The sequence below is a fragment of the Diplotaxodon limnothrissa genome, linkage group LG1 (genome assembly GCF_057381915.1).
Source record: "Diplotaxodon limnothrissa isolate DT_005_m linkage group LG1, D_limnothrissa_male_GT1.1, whole genome shotgun sequence".
NCBI lineage: Eukaryota > Metazoa > Chordata > Actinopteri > Cichliformes > Cichlidae > Diplotaxodon > Diplotaxodon limnothrissa.
Window position 1 is genome coordinate 7,397,704 of NC_140596.1, and position 19,281 is coordinate 7,416,984.

The following is a 19,281-nucleotide window of genomic DNA, read 5'->3' on the forward strand; positions in this document are numbered from 1 at the left end:
CATTCAATTTTTTTCTCTGAGCATTAAGTGTCAATATTTTGTTATTAATTTGCATTCTCTGATGTCAAAATTGTTACACATTGGTAAAGCTACGAAATTCTAATTTATTCCATCAGACTTTCTCACTTTGTGCCAGATGTTGGGTGTAAGTTTTGTGGGTTGCTAAAATGAGAGAAAGAAAATATCAATTTTCCTGTTGATGTCAGAACATGTTTAATCTGACCGAGGGGGAGGAGCTAAAACTCCATGTCGAGTGACAGAGCTACACCAAAGCTCAGTATAAACTAAATGAGGAGCGTCTGAACTGTGACTCATGTAAGGCTACTCTAATAGAACCCAAGAATGAAAATGTGCTGTGTGAAATGAGCAGAGTAATTTCCCTGTTTATTATGATGACTTAATAGAATAGAATAGAATAGAATTCAACTTTATTGTCATTGCACATGCACAGGTACAGGGCAACGAAATGCAGTTTGCATCCATCCAGAAGTGCTTTAGTGATATAGATATATTACAATATATATTAGCAATAATATAGATATGTGAGTATATTACAGAAATGGGTCTATTATGGTATGTTATAATGTACACGGTATGAAGTATGTTGTGAATATTCTATAACTATAAGTATGTACAGGCTGTAGTGAGTACAAGCTATGTACAGGATATGAACAGGATATAAATATGAAAAACTATACAGAATATGAAATAAATAACTTTACAGAATCTGGGATATACAGCTATACAGAAATGGGAACTATGCAAGTTGTAAACAGTTGTAGGATTAAAAATTATCGAATGTACAGAATGATTATTTACACAGAGCTATACAGATAGTGTAATTATATGATACAGTAAAGTTGTAAGCAATATAGTTGCCTATTTACTCATTTGGTTGATACTTTGAAGTACTTCATTTGTTACACCAGTGAACCACTGAAGATCTTTATTACTAAAAACAGCTGGAAATAATATAAAAATGAAAATATACATTTGCTGTGGGTTGACAAAGCAGTCTCTGTCTGGTTGCTCTTTAAGCACAGTAGGCGAAGCAAGTGCAAAGAAGGCATGGATTCTGGCAGTCAAAACAACATTATTTTAAGAGGGTGTACTGGAATAGTAAGCATAGAAGTGTTCAGGCTACAGGTAGTAAAATAAGAGCTATCCATTAAAGCAAATTACAGTAATGACAGTACTATATAGATGCCAGCCTATAAAGGGGTATTGCATACATCTTTCACCACAAATACTACAATCATAAAAGCGTTTCATGAAAACAGCAGCTGAAGAATAAAAAGAATCCCAACTGAAACTGAAACTGGGAAAAACACCTTAAGCTCTTGCTCACTTGGTCCATTTTTCCTACGTGTAGCCTTCCCTGACATGTCTCTGGTGTCCCCACTCCTCTCCACGATTGCTGTGCAGGAGCTGTTGTCGATAAGCCAAAATCAGGTTTGTCTCTTGAGACAAATTATCCCTTAGTGGCTTGAAAAAGAAAATAAAAGAGTAAGGCAATGAGAGAAAAGCTGCAGGGACACTGACTGACCAGAACAGTGCAACTTTAAAGAAAAGCAATGACAAGACAAAACAGTGATTTATTTATTTGCAGCATGCCACTTTATCCATGACATAAGCAAAAGATGCAGCGTGAGAGTGATGGAAGCGGTCCAGCAGCAAACAGGAGTGTGAAGAAACGATGATGCACACTTAGCAGAGTGTGCTAAAAGCAAGTGTTCAGGGGAAAATGCTTGTTGTAAATCTGACTTTGTTTGAGTCGACTGTTCATTTTTTCGTTTTTTGACATTTATTCTCCCTGAATACTTTATACTACCCTGTGTCAAGACTTTATCCACTTTCTGCTACACAACAAGACATTTTTGCTGAGGTCAACAAACAGTGCGCTGCTGATTTGAGACCAGTTCATACAACATCTATTTACTGAACCCAATACTTTTGAATAGACGTCTGTTTGTCAGTCAACTTCTTCAAGACTATCCAATCCAATCTGATGGCATGACAGCTCGATTATCTCTTTTCCATGCTGTAATAATAACAATAATAATGACAATACTCACCACACAGTTTGATTGACAAGTGATCTATGTGAAGTGATGTGCAGAAAAACAACAGCAAAGAATGCTCTGCATGAAAATTGGAGACAAAAAATCAGAATAATGTTACCGAAAATCAATAAATAAAGGCCATTTATTATATAATAAAAGCAAAAAGCCTGCCAAACTTTTGCTTCTAGTACAGTACATGATACCATGATAACCAGGAGATTTAAAACTTAAAGCAAGTTTAATGTGTGTTTAATGCATGAAAGCTTAATTCATTCTAGCAGACTGTAGCTTAAGCTACATGTTGCATCCTTGTTGTTAATCCATGCAAAAGAGCATCTGTGTTGAAATCCAGTCTCATTCCACTGCTATTCTTGGCACAGCATCGTAAACATGTCAAGCACTCTTGTTTTCCTCCCTGCACTCTTTACGCATAGTTTTGCTCTACGTGAATGTCTCTGAAGTGTGAAAAATGGCAATGTATAAGAATTATCTGAGAACTGCTAAGAGCTGCTTCTCAAGTAAATTATACATACAGTTGCTTTGGTTGATTTGCTGGATACTGAGCCAAAAAACCCCCCCCAAAAAACCAACAATACTGCATAATAACATTCACACAGCTTATGAAAAATGCTTTTCTGAGGTAACCTAGCATACTTACAGCTACTTCTATGGAAATAAAAGTAACACTCCATCTCATATTAGATACTTCATTTAGTATACTCTAGATTCAGTATACTATGCTGTAAATTATAATGTAATTTTTCTGATATCTGGCAAAAATCACTTGAAATGACTCAAAAACTGCGTAGCTACATTTCACTAGATTCCTTAAATGAATCAACACCACCATCTTGCACACGCACCAAACAATACCAAAATGCAGTACATGAACAATACAAGGCCTTGTTAACAAAACAAACAAACAAGAAAACAAGCTTTGAGTGGCATCAACATGTTATCTTCCTCCTACTGACCAAATACTTTTTGTCGCTTGTTTTCTACTATGTAGCCAAGATACTAACCACTGAGGAGTACAGTGTTCTGTACTCGAGTGTTTGGAGGTGATGGTTACACTGCACTGTATGCAGCAGTACTCACGGTGACTTGAGATATAACAGAGCTAGGTATGTTAGTCCTACATGTTTGCGTCCTTCCAAAGACAAAAAAAGTTTTATGGTCATTGTTTGGCATGTCTTGTAACAGTTTACCTTTTTATGGTAAAAAGGCATCCAAATGGCAATAACTGTTACCGTAAATACCCTCATACTATCCTCCACTCAGCCATTTTATTTTGTTATCAGTAAAGTGGTTTAGCTAGAAGTCAGCTAAATATTTCATTTCTTCTTGGAGACATTAACATCTGTAGCTGAAGTAAGCAAAAGCCAGTTAAACCGGTAACCCGAGCATTTATAGACTAACATCTTTGTACTGAATTGCCACAAAGCCAGGAACAACAACACCTAGTCAACCCCGGCAGCTCAGCACTGTGGTAAAAATAAGCCAAATAAGGCGATTTATTAAACACATAGGATTTAAAAACTTAAAATAATTCCTCCAGTAAAAGGAGAGGAAGCAGTGCATTCAAGCTGAGATCAAAGCATGCGAACAACAATGAAGTATATGGCTTATCATTGCTTGTGATCCACGGCTCCTCAGCTAAAGCACCTGTGTGTACATTTCCCAGAAAAACAGCCTCCGGTGGTGATCATTACCTCCTCTCTGGAGTAGCAGGGTGGATCGTTAGCCAGCTTGAAGGAAACGCCATGCTGTTAGCTCTCTATATCTGGGGTCACACTGCTGTTTGCTTTTGTTCTTTTCTAAGTCTAATCTGCTCTCCTTCAGACATGTATCAGCTTCCAGCTGTCAGTTTGCTTTCTTTTTTTTTCCTGTTGTCTTATTGCTTGTTTAGATGGGAGCACTCTAAACTCAAATGGTTCTTTGTTACTGTAGTGCACAGGCTGGGCACACATTTGAAATGCCGGGTTTCTGCTTTCCCATTTAGGTTTGACATCCCTCATTTTTCAGCTGTATCTGTACAGGCGCCGATCAGCTTTACCCAGAGGAATAGTGGGTAATGTATTGAGGTGGTGGTTCTTGTTAATAATGACCATAATTACAGTACAAGAGGGAAAGCCTCAGCCGCCCTACTCTGGTGAGCTTTGATCCCTTGTGGTTCAGCTTGCTCAGCGTTAAATGAAAACCTTTAACCTTGAAATTCTCTTCAGCACCATGATGTGGGGAGGTACCTGTCTTTCCCTAAATGTGTCCTGAAAAGAAATCCGAGCTATGGTTTGTATTACAGTTCGAATTGTGATTCTGAGGCGGTTATTGTCCTTAGAGTTTAGAATTGCCTTTATAAGCTGTTGAATTTTTCTAAAGTAATTTTGTTGGAAGAAAAGCACCATTAAATAAAACATCTTACAGTAAACGAAGATAAACAACTAAGTGAATACAATCAATTTAATTTTATTTATAATCTTCTTGGCATCTTAGTTTGAGTACTTTGTCTTATCGCTTCAGTAAGAAAGATAGATTTTCTGCTCGAGATGTTACCTGAGAGCAAACCTGCAGTGGTAAAATGTATGAATATCCTATAAGTTCCTTTTTATTGCAGTTTTTCATGTTGGAAGGGAACCAGATGAAGGCTCTTTCATAAGCATCGCAGTTTTCCAGAATGAATATATATTTGGTACTATTTTTTTAATTTTTTTTAGCTGAATATATAAGTGATAAAAATCCTGCAACTTAATCTTCCCTTCAAACGTTCCACATAGAAATTGAATCAAGAAAAGACAAAAAAGGTACACCTGCAATGGTAAATGTAACCAGCAGCCATCCGTGGTAGTAGCAGGTAAATCGTAACATGTTATTAAACACCTCAACAGTGGTATTTTATAAAATACACTAAAATATTGATTTGAAATATCAGTTAATAATCAAATTAATAACTGTAATGAAAGTGACATTATTAGTTAGTAAATTTTAAGTATTTGACTTTTCTCAACAACAAAGCTTGGCAGCATTGTACAGTATTAACCTGTGGCCTTTCTCACTCTTACTTTATCACACATTGGGGAAAAATAGCCCGTCTAGCATTTTTTTTTTTTATAGGTGAAAGTATAATGATAAAAATGTCAAATATAATTATATATGTTTACTGCTAATACGTGTTAATATTTTGAATAGGTTTTCTGCTGCTGTAATTAAAGGGAAATTGAGTTTACAGTTGGCTGGTGCGGTGGAAGGACCAGTGGGCTCAGTGAGTTAGCTGTCACATAGTGACATATAGTGATACAGTATAAGATCCAGTGGGCAGGTGATAATAACTGAGATCCACCTGTGGGAATCTATTCTCATTACTTTATACTGAGTGGTAGACATAGTCCATACATTATTCATGCTTTCTGCAATATCTTATTGACCTTTGTCAAGGGCATTTGGACAGGCATTCATCTTGACTAAATTGACCAATCACAGCTTCCAAATTGGACATATGCAAAATGCAGAGGTGGCATACTGTGTTGAATAATGTGGCCCTTTGGTGCACCCGTCTGTGAGACTGAAACGTATGCACAGTGGAACCTCGTGATACCTGTCTGACGCTAATGCAGCCTGAGACTGATAGCCGGAACACTGCTCTGACCTTTGACCTCCTCACATTTGAATCTTCAGTACAGCCATTCGTTGTTTTTCCTCTTGTCTGCTGACTCAAATTAATTTGACTTTTACAAAACATTAGAAAAGGTACATCTGTGGTGGATATTGTTTGATCAGTCGCTATCAATTGATCTGTGATTGATGTTAATTTGCTCGCTGATTAGATTGAGATTGTGGTAAAAATGCTCCTCTCGTTTTCCTTGCATGCAGTTGTATTGCCTCAAGCCTTGTTGCTCATGCAGAGCTTGGCAGTAATGCATTTTACCTCCGGTGACAGGAACTGAAGGTTTACCATTGATTTTTAAAATGATTACTTTCTGGGATATGTATAACCCTTTCCTGCCCTACATAGATTTTTTTTTTTACTATAACCCACAAGCACAAATAATGACTGCTAAAATTATAGTAATTCAAGTTCTCTTATGATTTTGTAGTATTTGTTTTTGGCTGCTAGTGTTTCATATCGCATGTGCAAACTTCTATCTTTATTGAATGATTTTAAAATATGTGCAACATTTGGGCTTCCTGTGCTTGCACTGCCTGACTAAAACACCTTAAACACCTCTGGTTTGTTCACACTTCTAAAAATATTTAACTTCACTCCTGAGCAGCAGGCTACCATTTTAGCACGAAGCCACTGCAGATAATTCAGTTGTACTGCTGTGATAATTACATTTGTCTGTCTGTGAGTGTCATAGTTGTAAAGTTGTGTAAGGATACATCTGTGTTTCTGTGAACTACACTTGGTGTATTTTAATATATTGGGAAGATGCATGCTATATATTCTTTGTTTCTGGTACTGCTGCTATTTTCAGTGGAAATCACATGTGAAAAAACATTAGCAACATTAGCTGCTATTTGTGTAATAATACATTTTTTGCTTTCATGTTGTTGTTAAGGCTCTTTATGTTGTTGTAATATTGCTGTAACTGCTCACCGTGTGTTTTATTCCGTCTGTTACTGATATTAATTATGCTTATTTTTAAGGCGTCTGGATGGTGTGGTGTTCGACTGCGGCTGTGACATCCGTTGGATCCAGTTGTGGCATCAAAGAGGAGAAGCAAAGCTTAACACACAGCAGTTGTACTGCAGGAATGGAGCCTCCAAGATACGACTGGAGAACATGTACATCCACAACTGTGGTAAGTGTAAGAGGAGGAGGGAAAGGTGAGATCTGTGATTAGAAAGGAGAAAAAAAATAAAAAAGAAAGAAGAAGCAGCAGAGGAGGGGGTGGTAAGAAGAGGAGTAAGGCAGAAAAAAGAAGATTGGCTGACGACAAAGCAACACGAAAGCAGGGGAAGGAAGGGAGGGGTTAAAGGTGAATTAGAGGAATGAGAAGAGAAGCAAGGAGAGTAGTTGAGACAGGAAAGGGAGGAGGTGTGACAGAGTTCAGAGGGTGAATCTGATGTGAGGAGCAGTGTGTTGATTCTGACAGAGGCTGGAGTCTCTGCAGTATTATCTCCTGGCGTTGACTCGTCCCTGTGACACTGTGCAAGCGTGTGAGTGTTTGTATCTGGATGTGTGTCCCGCTGCTTCCTTTGTACTAATTTTATTACATTAATGAAAAGTGATTAATTGATTTGGTGTGAAAGTATGTAGACACCGATGGCGACAGGTGTGCAGTAACGTGTGTATACGTGTATGTTTTCAGACTTACCAGAGATCAGTGTAAGCCACAGCAGTGTTTTGGTGATGGAGGGTGACAATGTGACGGTGAGCTGTAACGGATCCGGATCACCGCTGCCTGAAGTAGACTGGACTGTCAGCGGCCTGCATTCCATCAACACACATCTGGTTAGACATGCATATATACTAAAAACAGCAAACATATTAAAGATTTTTTTTTAATTAATTACATTGCCTTACACCAACAAATGTTTTTCTTTTCGCCTGCTTTTCAAACATTGCTTCAGGCTAATATACAGTTATTAAGCTGAAATAATCCTGTTAATTCTCATTATGATAACTTAATTCTTTGAGCACAATCTAATGATTGATTTCTCCTTCACTGCTACACCTCATATTTTGTTTTGCATTGCACTAAACTGTGTTTTTACATTTTCTATACTTTAATTATTTGTGCTTGTATTGTATTTTATGCACATCGGAGCTTCAGATTCATTAATTACTTGTAACACAAAATTAGTTCAGGTATGTAGTTCACCTTGAAAGGCCTCAGTGGTAAATTGAGGTGTCAGTAAGCGCACACTCTTGTAGGATTAAGCTCTAAGACTCATTGCCCTGACAGAAGTTTCAGATAAATTTTAAGCAAATGCTGAAGAACCAAAAAAATAGGCTAAAGATAAATCATCTACAATTTTCTATATATTCTGTGTATAACAAAGAAACAGGAACAAGTTTAACAATCTGATTGGTTCACTGCTAATAATGTCTTTGCATTTAGATGATATTGACAGGGAAACCTAAAACTGTTTACTATGTGGATAGACTTTTTGTTTTTACCAGGTCCAAGATTAACCTATGATTCTGTGATTAGATGTGCAGTAAAGGTTATCAGATTTGGGGGGAAAAAAATCAAAATTGCTCAAAACAAACAACTTTTTTGTGACAGAGAGGCCTGGGTTGAACCCACGGTGAGCCTGTTAACCGACTAATCTCGCTCCCCGAGAAAGGCCCCAGGGAAGAAAAGAACAGGAGTCTCTGAAATTGCTGTGTGACTGTATTTGTCATCTGTGTCTTTAATGCTTGCAGTGACTTTACAGATGAAAGCTACTTCAGCCTCAGGCTTGATGTTTTAGGGTAGAAGGATGCTGTTTCGGGATGAGTGAAGTGTTTGGGAGTAAGAGCCTGAACAACTAAAAGCAAGAAAGGAAGCATGATTGCTTTTCACCATTAGATTCCTAATGGTGAAAAGCAGGGTGGTAATTAGTCCAGGTACTGCAAAATTTGATAATATTGCTCTTTACATTCTTCCTGCCATGCTAGATCTATGCCAGTGAAATCAGACAGGGAAGTGATTAATTCCCACAGGTATCAAGTAGTTCTTGACTTTATTACGTTTCCTTCCACAGGAATTTAACTAATGAATAATTAACTTTCATTTTAATTAAGTAATTAAAGATTTAAAACCCACTGGTATAATGGTATTTGCTGTACAGTATATCCTTCAGGTACCTAAATGCCTCTGTTTTCTCTGTGCCTCTCATACTTTTCCCTTAGTCAAACGTATATTGGCCCAACATCCACTCTATCAACCTCACTCTTTTCAACATCAGCCGAGATGACAACAACTTCCAGCTGACCTGCATCGCAGAGAACGTGGTGGGGATGACCAATTCTTCCATCCAGCTCAATGTACAGTGTAAGTTGGACGCTTCCTGTGATTTAAATACTATTGAAACTCCGTCCAGGCACTGTAGCAGGAGATTTTTAGCCCCACTGTAAACACACTGACACATTAATTTATGCACATTTGCATTATTGCATAAAGAGAAAATTATTGCCTTAGTACTTTGCCATTCATGGTCTATATTAATGCTGCCCATATTAAGTGAAGGTAAGTATGTTGTAATAAAATAGTTGCCTATTATGACTAATTAGTTTGACTAATATCATAATCTGCATGGCTGTTTATGTTTAATATCATCGAGGTTAATGGTGGGACATTAAGAATCACAACTGCATTCAGTTTTTATTTAAAAAAGATGAATATACTGTGTGCACACTGTGGAAAAATATTACCAGTAAACAATGACAACAAGAACATAGAGCAATTAACAAAAAAAGAAGCATAAGGGCTGTTTTAATTCTTTTTTAAGCCTTTGCTTTCAATTTGCAGTGATTTTATGTCAAATGTTAAGGAAAATGTGTTGCTACAGTGAAAAGACATGCTGATTTTCTTTTACGCTGACTAATTTTCATTTTCAGTTATTAAGATCTGTAGCCAGATCATTTAACTGAAACAAATGCTAAAGGCTTGAAGTTTTGTCCAAAAATTGGAGGTGTTCAGGTTCTCACTGTGTTCGGATCTAAGCCAAATGTAGAAGTATTCTGTAAAGCATGGCCTCTTCTCTTAGGAAATCAAATCTACCCTGTAAGTTGACAGGTCACCTAACTCTGCCAGAATTTCTGCCTGATTGGTTATTGTTTTCACTACAGTTTAAATGGGGTCACAACATCTGATTAACTCCTGATCCAATCAATGATCTGCCTCCCACATTTCGCATATTAGGAACGACACATGCATGGGGTAACAGGCAGTGCTGCTATAATCTTTCTTTGGGCAAATCTTAATACAACACTGCAACAAACCCATTCTGTACACCTGCGAGAGACAGCGGTGCAATCTCAATAAGCAGATATCTGCATATGAATATACAGAATCTGTAGGCAAGGTGTAAAAAATAGTACCTTAAGCTTCCTTGTTTATGTTTTTAGTCCACTAGTCTGAGTAATTTTGACCAATAACACTTGAGTAGAGGGTTTGTATGCCGTTAAACAGTCTGTGTGGAGAGCAGAAGAGGAATTGCATTTGCGGGAAAAAAATAGTCTAACCATAATCAGCTTTATGCTTTTTCAGAAATGCATAAGGTTGTAAATATCAAGGATTAGCAGATAATTAAAATCCGTAAAGTCAGTCAACATACAGAATATAAGTTGTAATGCAAAGAACCATGAATCAAATGCTGGAATCCAGATAATTTCTCTACATAGAGATAACATGTCAGTACTAGATGAAAACATGGTATAAGAGCCTTCAACCTTTTTGGCAGCTAACTTTAACCTGCTAAAGTTTTGACAGCGTTTCACAGTTTTTGATTGTTTTTGTTACTGTGGCAGCATGCTAACTTTCCATAATCAGCTGTCAAGACAAAGAGCGTCCAATGAGAATGGGGATGTTGAAAAGCAAACTAAAATGGAAAAAATTTGTTATATGATCTTCAGGGGAACATGAATGTCAGTTGTCAGTTTCTAAGAAATCAGAATGTAAGTTCCATCTGAAGATTGCAGAAGATGAAAGATTTGGGAAATATCATATTCAGCAGTACTCTTTTTGTACAAAAAATTATTATCATCCCTCCAGCAGTCAATGAGATATTTTCGTGTGGACACAAGTGGTGAGCCCAAAGCCATGCTGCTAGCATGGCTGAAAAAAATGTTAATCTATCATGTTTGCTCAGTTAGAGGGAAACAACCCCAATTAACCCAGCTATAACAGGAATACTTAACACTTGACTGAAGTCACCATAACATTTGTATTGTGTCCCTCAGTAGTTGTTTCTTGGTTATTAAATCTTATTTCCTCACTTGTCATGGATCTTCTAACAAAGACTCAGATGCTTAAAATTTGGAATTATGTTGCTCTGTTGTTGAAGACATTAATCAGTAAAGCCTGCTGGTTTAGTGATTACTTGGAATGAAATCTTGTTACCTACCACTGTGCAAGTGGTTTATCTACACTGGAGGCCATCAGCTTGTCTGGGGACTGTCATGGTTTGGTAAAAATCTGCGAGATTTGGTGCAATTAATAATCCAGTTTACTAAAAGATAGAAAATTTCAAAGTATCAGCGATAAAATGGCATTTGAACTGTTTGCAGCTTTATTGCAGAAACTTTATAGCACATAATAGTCGATGTGATAGCAAATTCTGTGCCAGTCCTAAAATTGTAGCGACTAATAAGTGTATAGCACATGTAATACTGCTCTTGTTATCTTTTTTAAGACATAATGAATAAATGTAAGCATTAAATGTATATGTATGCAGTAAATGTATGTAATATGAGCCTATACATTTTGAAAAAGGAGTTCCTTAGCCGAACACTGTGGATTAATAAAAATGCAAAGATATGTGGAATTGTTCTGATGCTCAATCAGCCAAAACGCAAAAATATAATAAATTGCTCTATAAAATACCTCATTTTAATTAAAACTTTAAATCAAGTGTGGGCAGTATGAATGCTTGGAGCCAAGAATTCTTGGTGGTTTTTTTGTGCATAAAATGTCTTTCATGGCAGCTTTGATGGGCTTATGTTGGGGACAGAATATATCATGTATTAATGACACTGACTGTCTGAGAGAATAATTTAAAACAGGGGGAAAAAAACTTCTTTATCAAGCAGAACAGCCAAATTATGCAGGTACATTTAGAATGCAATGAGGTGTTGCACAGCTACAAACCAAGTGAAATTGATGTAGCTAATTAGCAAGAATGTACCCTCCAGCCCACATGAAAGCTCTGCCTTGATCTGAGTGGAAAGAAAAGGAGAAAGGAGTCTCACCCTCAGCTATGATAAAGCAATGATTTGGTAACCACTCCAACGTATTTCTAAATCCCAACCATGAGTTACAGTATATACTTGAGCTCTTACATAAGTTTACCCAGTGGATTGGCCCCGGGCAGATTTGGGACAGTGTATTCAAAGCCAGTATTAATCAAAGGTGCCTGACATCCTTCTCTTTGTAGCAAGCCTCCTCTTGTAGAACTCAATCTATTGTAGCTGTTTGCGATGCATCATGCTACAGGACAGGGGAGATTTGTCACCAATTCAAACACTCCCTACTGGAGCAGAGCTTGCTAAGGACCATGCTAGAATGACAGATTGACTTTGTACCATGTAGTCTTCAGGGTTTCCTCCACATGGACAGTCTATGGATGTACATCCCCAGGCTTTTTTTTTTCTCTCCTGTTGACACTCTGCTGGTGCTGCAAATTAACTTATTAATTTTTCACCACATGCTCTGATGGTAATTACATTTTCTCCCCTGTGCAGCCTATTGTCTCTGGAAATGTCATAAAATAGCTTAAACTGCTTCTCTGATTAGGGAGTAATCTGATTGACAGCGAAATTACCAGCCGTCAAGTGACATTCTCTGCATTCAAAGATGAGTTCCCTATTTTAGTGAAACCGTAATTAAACACAATGCAAATTCTGCAGGCACATTGTTCTTTTGCTGTGTGGAACAATAGCTGCTCTACAGCAGCGTGGACTCACATGTTTTCCTCCTTTAGTGCCGTAGCCAAAGTGTAGCTCTCTATTAAGAGTATGGCACTAATTTACACCTGTATTAGTAGCTCTGCTCCCTCATTAGCTGTACAGGTAGAGCAGGGCGTAATCTCTAATTAAGGATAATTAATGGGGAAATTATGTGATTGAATCCCTGCTGTGACTCTACATGTACAGGTGCTGCTTCTAACAGGTTAAACTTAATCGCAATGGGCTTTAGCCCCGGGGAATATGAAGCAATATCTGTCCCACGAAGCTGTTGCCTCCCCTGTCACCGCCAGCCACGATGTCGTATCTGTAGTTAGGCTGGAACATGGCATTTGAAATACACCACCAGTGTTACCACTAGATAACATTACAACTAGCCTTGTATTCAATGTTCTTGCTGATCAAACGCATGTAGTTATCAAAGCTTGTCATCTGTATGAGCACCACGAGGACACCATGTAGTTATAGACTGCTATGTGGCACAGTAATGACTTATATTGTATTGACCGAGACTGAGCTGACAGCCGAGCTGAGGGGAAAATGGATCAGTCACTAACTGTCCATCAACAAGAAAATTTCTTTTTCTTCCTCTCTGTCTGTTTTTTTCTCTCTTTAGGCTGTATAGTTCTATAGACACCCTCACTCCTTCCTCCTCCTCCTCCTCTGTTTCTTTACTGTCATCTGTTCTCTTTTCTTGTTGCACTCAAAATCACAGCTCTGCACACGCCCCCACACCATCCCATTCGCACATACACAAGCCGTAGCCTTTAGTTCAGTTGAATGACTTCATTGTCACTATTGTCTGTCACCAAAGCAATTTTTTTTAAATGACGGCTTTCACACACCAATAAATAGTTTGTTCAAGTCTTTAAAGGGCGATCATTTGGATTGAAAACATGAGCTATCAGTGACAGAGCTGAAAGTGACAGTAACTTTTATTATCAGCTTATCTGGCAGGCATTTCAAATTAATTAGTCACAGTGTATTACTGCTAATAATTAAGCATGATTGCAGTGTTTACAATTACAGCTGTGTTACGCTCAAATGCGTTTTTAGCTCTTCCAAAATCATCACTGGATGGCCAACCATCACAGAGATGCAGACAAAGTATTACTACGTGGATATAGATAAGACTCAGTCTCTCTTGGAACGGATCCATAGTGTTGACCTCAGTGTTGCACATGAAAAATAGCAGAAATGATTGTGTAAGAAATAAGAAAGAGAGAAAAGTTTCAACCCATGCCTACTTTCTCACCTTCGCACAGCTGGCCAGTCAAGGCATGAAGTGGGTGTGAAAGCCAGATTGACCGTCTTAGAAAGCTACAAGAATTGACGCTATTTCTGACACTAGGAGAGTGTCGGGGTAGGGAATTTCTGGAACATGTTGACAATCTGACAAGCAGCTCCCTTTGGCAATCACTTTCCTTGATCGCAGTGACAAACTGCTCACTCTCGGTTGTGAAACTGCAGGTGGAGACTCACTGGTGAGGCTGAATGACCGCGTTAAATCATACCTGCAACCCTGATCTAATTGAATAAATAGGTTTATCAATGATATCACGAACGCGTGTGCGTATGAGCGGTGGAGGTGACAGAGAGGCACTGCCAGGTAATACTGACTGCCAAATATTTCCTTTTAATTCTGTAGTAGCAAAATTCACTCATTACGTAGACAAATCAGTGGGTGAATTGTTTATGAAATGTATCTGATGATATTAAAGTGACAAAGTGCCTCTCAGCTTGGCGGCATTGTTGATTCAGAGGTGTGTTGCTGCATGTCAGGAAAGAGGAGCTCTGTGCTTGTTTAAGCAGAGGAAATTTTTCAGTTTATATCAAGCCCGAAGAGACCTATATATTTCGTTCTTCACCCAATCCAATGTACTTCTGCAACATGCAGCACCCAGTAAAAGGCTCATTGCCACTCCCAGGAAAGAAACCTGCCTGTAAATGTCATTGTTCCCCAGAACAAGCCTGCGCTGTTTGGTATGCTGCTGTATTTTTTTACGGTTATTCAGAGAATTAGTACAGGTTTTCACCACCCCAAGGGCTGTGGAAATTTCTCAGCACATAGGGCTTGTATTATGTCAAACACCAAACAGGCACACTGATGAGGATTTTAATAAGCAAATAACTTTTGATCTGCTCCTTCATGTGTGAATGTGTAGGTATGCGTTCATTGTTTCAAATGTCTCCTTTCCCACTGCAGTTCCTCCAGTCATCCTGAGACTGGCTGAGCCTGAGCAGCGGCTTGATACCTGCATTGAATTCACGGTTCGGGGTTACCCCCAGCCCCAGCTGCGCTGGTTCCACAAACAGAAGGAAATTATTAAAAATGACTACATCCGGACTGAAATGGACTTCTACCAGGACTATCTCGAGGGCTGTCTGACCTTCCAGAACCCAACTCACATCAACAATGGCAACTATACCCTGGAGGCCAGCAACGCTCTGGGAACGGTCACCAAGACGGTGTATGGTCACTTCCTCGAGAACCCCGATGAGCCAGGTGAATGGATAACAACTTTTTATAGACATTTCATTCTAGGTGGCAAGTGATGTGCATTTGGCAGCACTGATAGTGAACGCATGGGAAAAAGGCCTTTATACAAATGATAGTAGCGCTCAGTGTTTGTGCATTGCCTTTCTTCATTCCTCTGCATTTAAATAAGAATCAAAGAGGAAAGAATAAAATTCTGCCAAGTAACTCTCTGATTCCCATAAGAGCTGGCTCGGCCCACTTTTTGGGAGTGAGCATCACTGTTGGATTGCTTTTCTTTTTTAACTACCTGTTGTATGACTCACAGGTTGCGTCGCTGTTGGAAATTCTGTCGGGAGCATTTACTTTTTATTAAAATCTTCCTTCACAGGGCACAGGTTGCACGGTTGATCCCTGCTGGTTTTACAGCCGCCAGGGTTCATCCACAGTTCAGTCAGGTAGATTGTTCACTTACGGTTCGTGCTGAGTTCACAGGGAGGGGGCCTAAGCCCACAAAGACTGGCAAATTTCTCCTTATGGTCAATATTGCAAGGTTAATACCTTGTGTCAGTTTATTGACATAGCGTGACTTTTTCTGTCTTCTCTTTTGCAGACCCGGTGGAAGAAGGTGAGTGTGTCTATTTTCAAATGTAAGCCTGTCAAATTTTTGTTCAGCTTTGTTTTTTTCCTGTTTGTTTGGTAAATGTGCGCACACACACACACTACTTGTGTTTGACGAGCACAACTGACTCGGTAACAGTGGAGAAATTTGTTCACTTTGTGTTGCTATTCAGTTTTCTGATTGTGTTGTTAATGTCAGATGGCATTATCATCTTCCTTATTTAAATCATGGATCCCAGACAAAAAAAATCCAATTTCATTTTACATGGTTAATGATCACTCTATACACTAAACAAATACGTTATTCTTTACATACCCATGTCTTATGTTACTGTTAGTTGGGTCTCTAAACCAGGACAGCTGTCTCTCAGTGGTTCATGCCATCAAATTTCAGCAGACACTTCTCTGCCTTTTTTTATTACAGGAAATTGGGAATGTAGGAGAAAAACCAAAGCTTCCTCTGAAATATCAAATTTCCAAACATTACATGCACTGTCATAGTGAGTTTTTCTGCTCATTGGGGCCAGATTTACCACTTTATCAGTAGGAAATGCTGCAAAACTTATGAAAACAGAGTTAAAAGTCCAAAATCTATACCCTCCTTCACATTTTTCAAAGCTGTCCAGTGGACCGGATTGGAGTCTCTACCAGGCTGATTCTGGCCCACAAGCCTTATGTTTGATAACCCTGTTCTAGACCTTTCCTCCCATAGTAGAAAACAGTTTGGGGCATGAAAACCAGAAAATAACAATAAAAACATTTGTAATAGGCACACTTCAGTAAGTAAAAAAAGGATAGTCTTATAGATAATTCAGTTTTTAAAAAATAACCAGCAACAGTGTAAGCAGGTGAATTTCCAACCCTGTTAGCTGTTGATGTGCGATTGTTTGGGAAGCAGTGTAGTGTAAATGCAGTCATATTGCTGGAACAATGGTTTCGGCCCACTCTCGCTGCATCATAAATCTCCGATGTGCGATGTGCTGCCTGGCCTCAGGCTGTTGTGGCCGTCTCACTGTTAAACAAAGTGGGCTCGCCTGATCTCTGACCTTCATCAGCATCTTCTTCCATCTCCATATGAGGCCATTCTTTCTAATCAGGAATGTATTATAAAGCTGCAGCATGGCCAGAGATGGAGACGGATGGATGCTGACCCTGCGGCGAGCTGCATGAGGCAGGCGGCGACATCACGTTGCTATACATGCACACGGTCACGCAGCTTCTGGGAGTGAGGCAGGTGAGGGAGAGGTGTTTAGAGTGTGAAACATTATGGCAGCAGAGCGCGAGGGAGTTCAGCCATACAAGAGAGACTGACAGGCTGGCTGATACTAACAGTGATGAGGAGAGAGGAGGGCAGAGGGAGGAGAGGAGAGAGGGATGAAGGCTTGGAGGGAGATGGTAGTTAGGACACACACACTCGCACTTCAGTGTGTCTGAGCCAGTAGCAGCCAGTCTACCATGTGGCCATTAATTTGCCCACAATTACTCTCTGATGTCCTGGCTGGAAGCCTCAGACTAGAGCACAAGTTCATTTCATTTCATGGCTCTGTCTCATGACACTCTCTATGCCAAACTCTTGTGTGTATAGGTGCAACATCTAGTATTTAAACATGAAGAAATTAGTCCTGCTGACCGCGGATTTCTGCAGCTTGAGCTGAGTACAACAGAAAATTGACGTCCTGTGCAGCTATATAATTTTTGTGCCTTTTTCAGCTGATTTCATTTTACCTGATTTAATATTTGTCAGTCAATATTGTGTTACCTTCTTTTGATTTTTTTCTGCTTGTATAATTGTGTATAATTGCTAAGCAGCTTGTTGTAATTATTCTGTCTTTCGTATGTGCAAGCACGACCATGTCTTTGTTCAACTGTTCTAAAAACTCACAATGTCTTTTTGTTACTTTTTATGTGAGACTTGAGTCTGACTGGATGGCAAATTTCAGGCTTTGGTAGGAAACTTGTGACAGGTGTCAGATTTGAATATGCATTTGTTCCTCTACAGACTTTTAACTCAACACCACAAAATTTATATAAAAAAAAACCACACACACACTCTGGTCGCCGACATTGTCTCTAGCAATGTTTGATGGATCAAACAAGTGAAGGCGACACGCTTCATGCTTGTGTCAAAATGCACAACATTTGTACACTATTTATTTCCAGCAGTTTATGTTAAACACACACACAAATGAGAAAACTGCAAATGGATATTTTCAGCTGGCAGTGAGACCCATCTGAAAACATTAATCACACCATTTGGCTTCATGGAGATACTGAAAATATGCTCTCAATTATATATACTAGAGAGCACATCAGGTCACCTAATTCGAGTCTGTTAGGCTGTGCTTTAACCCGTGTAAATGTTTCGCCTATTTAGTGTGATAACGGGTGCATAAACAGGTTCATGCAGTGGAATAACACCACTGCAGATTAGAAAAAACTGCTTATTCTTTTTTATCCGCTGTTTTGTACTTTTTTTCCCTGAGAATACACAGTATGAAGTGTAAAATCATTATACATATTTACTTTAAAAGGACTGTTGCAGTAAACTGCAGTCATTAGAGTGTTTTTTCCTACCACAGCCACTGATGTCTGCTTTTGTGCTTCTGTGTTGCAGTTACGCCGCCACATCCAAGACCACCAGACGAAGATACATTTGGGGTGAGTTTTCTCCTTAATGATGTTGATGAAACAGCTGCTAAAGATGGGGCCCCTGGTCTCAGCAGAAAGCTGATGTGTGTTTCAACACAAGCATAAACTACTTTTTATTTGTCAAAGACCCCTTGCAGGGCTATCTGCTTGCCTTGACATGCAGCGCTGAGCTTCAAAGGCTACAACACAGCAAACAATGTTACAGTCAGAGTTATATGTTTGGACTTTAATGATGCTGATGATGGTATCCTGCAGTGGATGATGCTGTTTTGAAATGTTATTTAACGTGGGGGATTTTGTACAGTTTCTGAAACCAGTGCTGGTGAGTTATTCCACTGGATTTCAATAATGTGCTTTTAATAGACTTTTTTAATAGCACACATGTTGACATGTGCTAGCAGAAACTCCAATAACATCAATAATGGCTGCTGTTATTGAGGTGGAAAGTTTCCGGGACTTGTACATCCATGCTTCCCTGTCATATCCTAATGGAAGCGACACACTGTTAGCGGTAATTATGCCCGTGCTTTTCCTACAATGGCCAGCTCAAATATCTGTAATCAAAAAAACCCTGCAGTAACATCACTGCGTCTCTGCTGCTACATCTGCTTGCTGCCAAATTTGCCACTGATGGTGTTTTAGAATTTTTGCTTAGGGAAAATTAATAAAACTAGAAAAATATGTGGTCCCTAGCTTTAGTCCTAATGTTACAGTTATAGCTTTACTACAGAGGCTGTTAAAAAAAACACATACCATCCACAGAAATACCCTCTGATTTTTTTTTTTTTTGCTCTACTTGCTTAAGTTGCTCTTTCATTAAATATAAATACAAGACAGAATTGCAATTCCTACAACTTTAC

General features: G+C 38.8%; 1 protein-coding gene across 1 annotated transcript in view; it reads left to right on the forward strand.

Moving 5' to 3' along the window:
- ntrk3b (neurotrophic tyrosine kinase, receptor, type 3b) overlaps positions 1-19,281 on the forward strand; it is a 227,489-nt gene that overhangs the window by 112,881 nt on the left and 95,327 nt on the right. Inside the window, exons 5-10 of the mRNA XM_085351927.1 lie at positions 6,708-6,862; positions 7,373-7,515; positions 8,902-9,043; positions 14,882-15,181; positions 15,765-15,779; positions 18,387-18,430. Of these exons, the coding sequence (XP_085208053.1) occupies positions 6,708-6,862; positions 7,373-7,515; positions 8,902-9,043; positions 14,882-15,181; positions 15,765-15,779; positions 18,387-18,430 (799 nt within the window). The remainder of the gene's footprint in view (positions 1-6,707; positions 6,863-7,372; positions 7,516-8,901; positions 9,044-14,881; positions 15,182-15,764; positions 15,780-18,386; positions 18,431-19,281) is intronic.